This window comes from Squalius cephalus (assembly GCF_949319135.1).
Source record: "Squalius cephalus genome assembly, chromosome: 15".
In the NCBI taxonomy this organism is placed as follows: domain Eukaryota; kingdom Metazoa; phylum Chordata; class Actinopteri; order Cypriniformes; family Leuciscidae; genus Squalius; species Squalius cephalus.
In genome coordinates this window covers 4890749-4899164 of record NC_137136.1, presented here as the reverse complement: position 1 = coordinate 4899164, position 8416 = coordinate 4890749, and the positions used below count along the sequence as shown (strand labels likewise).

The following is an 8416-nucleotide window of genomic DNA, read 5'->3' as shown; positions in this document are numbered from 1 at the left end:
GTAGCTTGAGATGCCAAAGACATTGTTTTTTATTTCTTTATTTCTGGAGGCTGGTTGATACAGAAACAACAGCGCCAGCACAGGCTCAGTTCTCAGTGAAAACGCAGAGGTATGGTTATATAAACACAGACAGGTAAGATTGCTTCTGTTATTTGAGGATTCATTGATGATGTTGTGATCATATGACCTCCACATAGATGGCCGTGTCAGAGTCTATGGTGACGGCGGTCGGCCTCTCTCGCTGATCTCGCTGTCGTCTGGCTCCTCGTCTTTGTCTCTTATGTATCTGCAACACAGAGACGGCTGCATTTCAAAATCAAATGCATCACCATTTCACATGCCTTTTATAAATACAGATGGCACTTTGCTGTTGTGATACCTCTCAGGGGCCGGTTTCACAAAGCTATTTTAGACCGGTCTATAGTGTTAGACAAGTCTAAAATGAGCTCATAGACTAGTCTAATGCAAGTTAGACTGTTTCACAAAAATAAAGACTGACTTAATTTAGACCAAAAAAATTAGACACCTTACCCCCAGGCTAACTTAGGTCTAAGACTCTGTTACCTTGGCAACCAGCAGTAACAATCAGTTACATTACAAACAGCCAAAAGAAAAGGGAAAATGGCACATAATTTAAACATTTCTTTTTGTTACTACGTTCTCTGCTAAATTTCCAAAGTAAAATGTCCTTGTAACTGTTATACTCCTCCAACAGACACATATTTTCCGCTGGGGTAAACTGCACTGAGCGGTTGAATGCGCTTACTCCATCCGCCATGTTTTTTGTTTTGAAAAGTGTCTTATTTTACCCAGAATGCATTGCAGTGTAGTCCTACTTAAGATAGTCAGAGTCTTAAGTGCTTTGTGCAACGGTCTGATTTAGATGTCTATCTGAAGTCTGACTATCTACTATATCTAAGCCATAGTCAAAGTCTATCTTTGTGAAACCGGCCCCTGATATACCCCTGTTATTTGATTGATTTTTCCCCCCCATGACTTTCACTTATAATCTCAATAAAAAACATTCTTTTTATAATTTAGAGTTTCAATAGGCTAAATGCGCTTTTGGACTTGTAGGAATACATTTTCAAATTAATAATAATAATAATAATAATAATAAAAAACAATTCGGAATTCAAAAATTCAGAATGCAAACATCAAAAATTCAACATTCTTAATAAAAAAAATTCAAAAGATCAAGTAAAATGTCATCATTTCATACAGCAGATGACTATCATTGCATCTGAAATCACGTGCTGTCTGAGTAGGTACTACATTTGAATTTAAATTGACTTCAACCATTAAGAAATTACATTCTATATAGTATGAATATGGGAAGTATGAATGAAATCAGGATGTACTACATCTGCCATGTGATCTACCAGTGTCAGTTGTGTCGCTTCACTTATAGGCCCTGTCCCGAATGAATGTCTCGACTCAAAACATACCAATCTTCATGAGCCCATCGTCACTTTTTACCTGTTTGCTTCGTACAAAACATGGAGTGCAGTTCTGATAGATGAGCTGGTAACTGCCATTGGTGTAGATGTTTGTGACCTCACTGCAGTTAATGTAGAGCGGCATGCGCTCCTGATAGATGCCGAGACTCTCCGGATGTATTGCAGGAGGTCTGTAGGCCATGACACGTCTCCTTTTCAACAAGAAAAGAGCTCAGATGTCATTTACACTGAATGTAGTCAGATGAGATTTGTCAGACATGAAACTGAATTGTTAATAAGCACATGATAAAACATTAGTGAGAAGGATCTTACTGTCTGTTTGTGCAGCAACAGCAGTAAAGAGTCAGAAGACTCAGCAGCAGAAGGAAAAACACAGCACATGCTGCTGGTATTAGAATGCGTATCAGATGACCTGTGGGAAAAAACAACTTCCTCATTATAATGCATATGTAATGAATATGCAAACTTTGTTTTTTAAATTAGTAATTAAATATTTAAACATTTATGTAAATATTATAAATTATATTTATATATAAATTAGTGCTGTCAATTTTTTTGCATATATGTGTGTATATATATTATATTTATATATATTATATATTTGTCTGTGTGTGTATATACTGTATATACACACACATATACACATATGTATGGCACACACACACATAGTGTATATATATATATATATTATGTTAACAAAAACTTTCATGTTAGATGCCATATATATCGATTTGACAGCACTGATATAAATTAATATTTAATCAAAAATATAATAAAATTAAATATTTATAAATAGGTAAAATAATGAAATTCCAGAAGTTTCCATTACTGAATGTTCTTCAGGTTTTACACCATTACCACAAATATTTTCATGATTTTTCTAGTCTTTTCCACTCTTTTTTTGTTTAATTTCCTGTCCTGATTTTTGGAGAATGGATTAAAACACAAAATTTGTGTTAAACAGAGCTTTTTTACTACACTCTTTGGTAGATAGCATCACTATATTATCAATTATCATATTTAATAGTATAAAAACTATTATTGGCAGATAAAAGCATAATTTTATTACCAAGTATTATATTTAATAGTTTAAAACAGAAGGATGTGCAGAAGGAAGTGTTCCCATTCTGTGCAAATATTCAGGATTTATGGATCAGTTACAGAATCATTGCAAACAAAGATTCCACAGAAAAATAATAGAATAGGGGTTTGAAACAATGAGTAAATAATGACAGAATCTTCATATCTGTCTGAACTATAATCCTCTAAATGTTCAGCTGTAGCGTACCATCATGAGCCTCATACAGTACGTGAGAGTCGTTTCCCAGTGAGTTGATTGCGTAACATTCCACCGGCAGAGGAGCGTCTGCGTATCCACTGAGAGTCGCCATCAGAATATGGTTGAAATAAGAAAAAGAAGCATTATATCCGTCCGGCAGGTGAGTCCCATTCACGCTCCAGGTGACAGCGGGACGAGGGTTTGAGTCCACGGCACAGAAGCAGGACAGCAGCGTCCCGTCCCAATCACAGGACGAGTTGGACAGAATCACAGGAGCGTCTGCAGGGACGAGAATAGTGGACATGTGCAACATGAGACAAACTAAACAGCAAAGGACTAAACCTACTGTATAAGGTATAGGTTACTAAACCTATAAAGGACAAAATACAGAAGCAGAAGAATGCAGTGTCATTTTGTATCATGTTTTACAGGTTTCTACGGCAGGGTTATTATTATAGCTAACAAAAAAAAAAAAAAATTTAATAAAATAAATGTTGACTGGAATAAAATAAAATATAAACAACTTAAACTTTTTTTTATTTCAACTAGTTGCATACATTTCTCATTTCTCATGTATGTACTAAAATAAAACTAAAACTGAAAAAATACTATATAGACATTTTTTTTTTAAATAAAAAACCTACTAAAATGACACACAAAAAAAAAAAAACTTGAAATTGAATTGAAATTAAAATAATAAAAAACACCTTCAAAATATTAATAAAAACTATACTAGTTTCTCAATGAGGAAATGATGATGGGAAAGATATAAGATGGGAGAAAAAAATACATTTCAATCAATGTTCCCCCCAAAACTTTTGCTTTCCACCAAAACTTTTTCAAATTCTTAAAAAAAAAAGAAATCTTGAAAAAAAAGAAAAGAAAATTCTTCCACATTTTACCAAATTCTTAAAAATGTTTTCAAATTCTTAATTTTTTTTTCATATTCTTTTTTTTTTTCAAATTCTTCTTTTTTTTTTTTTTTTAATTCAAAAATGTTTCCTTTTGTATTCCACAGATTCTGGATTGGAACCACCAAATAAAGAACAAATAATGACAGATCATTAATTAAGTGTGTAAACTACTACAGCACGTTGACTCACATTGCACATTGAGACCCGTGAGGCGAGACGCCGCCCGTCCCAGTCTGTTGGCAGCGGTGCACTGAACGCGTGTCTCTCGGGTCACGTTGTAGATGCGGACGATGTGAGTGCGTTTGGGGAGGATCACCGTGTTTCCCGACTGAACGGTTGACCACTGGTATTCAAACGCCGGCGGGTCGGCCTTACAGGAACAACTCAGCAGAGCATTTCCTCCGACCCGGACAGACGTCGTGAGGACCTGAATGGAGACGTCTTTGGGAGGAACTGTGAGGAGAAACATTTAGAACTGCTTTAGATTAGGGGTTCTCAACCAGGGGGCCTCGAGATGATTTAAAATAAAACAAAACAAACTTTGACATGAGTGAAAACAACTGAAAATCAAGATGTAAGCTGTTATCTGTCACAATTTCAATTAAGTCTGTCTTAGTTTCATTTTCAAGGACTTTTAATTTGCTCATCTTTTGTAACCCGTTTCCTGTGTTCCTTTGTTCCCGCCAATCAGTCTCCTTGGTTACTCATTAATTAGATCCCACCTGTTAGTATTCAGTTTGTCATCTTGTATATTTAATCCATTCAGCTCCCTCTGTCAGGTCCCTTTGTCTGGTATTGTTGTGTTTCACCACTATTGGATTACCCAAGTCTATTTGATTAATAAACAACGTTTATATTTGAATTACTTCGTCAATCTTATTCATCCTCGGACTCAACATAACAGTATCATATTTCTTATTTTAATTAGAACTGCAATTTTTAGCTCAGAACCACAAAACTTGGATATATGAGGGAATTTCTAAAAGTGTGATTTATAGACCATGAAAAGTCATGGAAATTAGAGAAATATTAAGTCATCGACATTTTAATAATGAATGTGAAATTTTCAAGTTATGTCAAGTTCTAAAATATTTGATCAGTGCTTATAAATTGCTATGTGTAGCCAAATAAATAACTATTAAAAAAATAATAAAATAATTGAAATAATAAAAAAGTCACTAGAAAATCATGTACATTTGTTGGTAATAACTGGAAGTTTTTTAATGATTAAGAATTACTTTAATTATTTTAATGAAATATTATTATTATAAATATAATTTATAATATTTATATAAATATTTAATTCAACTAATTTTAATAGCCACCCCTAGCTTTATAAATAAAAATGTTTGAAAATAAGCAGCTTTGTAATTACAACAGAATTACCAGAAATCTCTTTGAGGGCCTTCAAATATGGTCTTTGATAATGATGGGCCTTGAAGTAAAAAAGGTTTGTCACTTTGTATGTTGTTATACCATTTAAAAGCGCAACTTTTCCTCATATGCAGCATTGGTTTGAATTTAAGTTCTGCATAACCACTGAATTTCCATGGCTTTTCTGTTTGTTTGTGATTAGTGAATAAGGATCTTTGACATCTTACAGTGAACGAGGACCTCTCGGCTGGCTGAAGATCTCCTGTTCTTCAGATACTCCACCTCACATCGCACTCTGGGGTTCGTGTGTTGCGGGGCGGTAAAGGACAGTGAGGTCAACATGACCGGTAAGTGACCCGGGTCACGCTGCAGGTCCGTGTCTCCGTGAACGATGCTCCCGCCCTGATCGCCTCGCTCCCACTTCCACAGCAGACGGGGCCGTTCGGACGGGCAGCTGAGCCTCACTGAACAGTTCAACACGACCCACTGACCCTGCTTCACGGGCCCCGGGTCAGTGACCTCAGGCGGCTCTGGCGTATCTGATGATGAGACACAAGATTCATACACATATTCTGTGTTATTAGATGTAAAATCACATGAACATCAGTGTTGTTATAGTATCATTAAAGGTGCCGTAAGCAATTTCTGAGAAACGCTGTTGATATTTGAAAATACGCCCCTACCCAAAAGGATCACACCCCTATCTTGATAGCTCCGCCCCAAAACGCTGTGTAGCACAGCACCTCCTCCTCATGAGTGGACACGCCCCTTACTGCTGATTGGCTACAAGTACTTAGTGTTTTGGTGCTGGTTCCGATTCACTTTCGACAGCATTTCTCAAAAATCGCTTACTGCACCTTTAATATACTTTTATAGTTTTTATTTATATTTTGAATTAGTTTAATTAATTGTTTTATTTTTATGTTTTACATTGTCATGTTTTCTAGTTTTTTAATGTCTGTTTAGTTTTATTGTTACTTTGAATTAGTTTTTATTCTTATAATTTCCATTTTAATTTTAATGTTTGATAAAGTTATAATATTTTTGTGGTGTGTCTTTTTTTAATATATATATATATATATAAATATATGTTTCTTTTTTAATTTTTGTTTTCAGTTTTCATTTAAATTTTTAGTTAGTTTTGGATTTTTTGGTGCTTTTATCATTTTTATTAGTTTTTTGAATTTATTCAAATATTTTTGTTTTAAAGTTGTAGACATTTTGTTTGTCACTTAAATCTATAGGCCTATAGTGTTTAATAATATTTTGAATTTAAGTAATTTGTTGTGTGTTTTTTGTGATTTCTATAGCCTACATTTTTATTTCAGTTTTAGTTAGGCTACTTAAATCAACTGAAACTAAACGAAAATGTAAAAATGTTGTCATAGCAACATACTGAAATAAATTCTTATTTGCTGTAGGTTTTGTAATTTTTTATTTTATTTCAGTTAACATTTATACCACATTTTTATACCCATTTTTAACGGGTTTAGTTGTATTTGCATCAGGTCAGTACAACATTAGCATACCAGTGACGCTGACGTTGATTTTGGTGGCCACAGCCCATGACCTTTGACCCAGCTCCCTCATCTGCAGTTCATATGTGTTCTGGTCTTCCTTCCTGATTCTGTGGATGTTGATGGAGCAGTCCCCGGAGCTGAGGTTCCCCGCGAGCGACGTGCGCTCTCTGAAGTCTGGATGAATCGCTTCCCCGCGGTGAGTGCTGAAGACCGTCGGTCTCAGCTTCATCAAGTAGGAAGTCGGGGTTCTCGTGAGCCGAACCTCCATCCGCGTTGCGTTGGGAACCGGGCTGAAGGAGCAGGGGAGCACGAGACACGATCCCTCCAGGACTAACACTCGCCCCGGGGCAGAGAGAGAGACAGCAGGTGTCGCCCTCCACAGGCATGCTGAAACAGAGAAGAAACAGTTTACAGAACCATTAAAAAAAAAAAAAAAATATATATAGCTATATATATATATATATATATATATATATATATATATATATATATATATATATATATTTTTTTTATAATTCAGTAACACTTTACAACAAGCTTCCATTTGTTAACATCAGTATACATCAGTTAACATGAAACTAACAAAAAGGATACTTCTGCAGCATTTATTTATCTTAGTTCATTTTAATGGTCACACTTTAGATTAGGGTTCAGTTCTCACAAGTAACTATTAATGACAACCTTTGCCTCAATAAACTCCTAATTACTGCTTATTAATATTTAGTAAGATAGTTGTTGTTTAGGTTTTGATTACGGATGTAGAATATGGTCATGCAGAAATTAGGCATTAATATGTGCTTTATAAATAATAATAAACAGCCAATATCCTAGTAATATGCATGCCCATAAGCATTAATCGTGAGAATTGGACCCTAAACTAAAATGTTAACTTTTCATTTCAACATTTACTGATTAAAACCAAAACTTTACAATAAGGTCCCATTAGTAAACGTTATTTAACGCATTCAATAATATTAACTATGACTATGAGTAATTTTAATCATGTATTAGTAAATGTTGAAATTAACAGATTAATAGATGCTTTAGAAGTATTTTTAGTATTTCAGTTCATGTTAATTAACTAATGTTAATGGAACCTTAAAGTTGTATCAGTTATTATAATTATTTCATGGATCTTAACATGAACGATGAGCAATAGCATTTTTTATTAACTAATGTTAACAATTATTAATAAACACTGTAACGTGTATTGCTGATGCATTAATTTTTACCTTATTGTAAAGTGTTTATTCTGTTAAACCAATTCAGAGATGCATGACACAAATGAAGACTAATATTTCACATCTCATTGCCAAAAGTTGCTCATTGAAACTTATATAATAATAACCTATAATAAATGACTTCTGTCAGAGTGATCGTCCTTATGAGAATATTAAACACACTGCTTATATGCTCTTTGTCTTCACGTGTATCTAAAAAACACACTTGATATCAGTCTTGCGTTGTGACAAGAGCATTTCACAACACAGTCGAATATAGAAAAGGGAAGTTATGAAGTGTCTGAGTCTGCATTCGCAGTGTGGTCACATGCATTTAGTGAATATTAACATATTGTATTATTTATGTGTTTAAGTTTATTTAATGATGTGTGGAAAGAGAGCATGTATAAGAATGAAATGCATGGTTAGAATTGAGACGATGTTCAGAGAAAATGATCTTTGCAACATAATCGGATTTTGATTTGATTTTGACAGATACAGATCAGGGCAGATATACTAAAATCACACTTACCTGTCATCACAGTAAAGAGCCCAATCGCTGCGTCCAGAGCCATGAGCGCACGCCAGCCGGGGGGACGACACTACACCAGTGGACAGATGCTGCCTGATGGGGATTTTTTGGTCTTTT

General features: G+C 34.6%; 1 protein-coding gene across 1 annotated transcript; it reads right to left on the bottom strand.

Annotated features, from left to right (window-relative positions):
- Window positions 1-7: 7 nt before the first annotated feature.
- LOC307173040 (B-cell receptor CD22) lies at window positions 8-8416 on the bottom strand. The gene is made up of 8 exons (XM_079895844.1): window positions 8300-8416; window positions 6557-6934; window positions 5255-5566; window positions 3843-4106; window positions 2749-3018; window positions 1773-1872; window positions 1480-1651; window positions 8-286 (listed from the first exon to the last, which is right to left on the bottom strand). The coding sequence occupies exons 1-8, from the start codon at window positions 8340-8342 to the stop codon at window positions 179-181; spliced, it is 1647 nt and encodes a 548-aa protein (XP_079751970.1). The 5' UTR covers window positions 8343-8416; the 3' UTR covers window positions 8-178.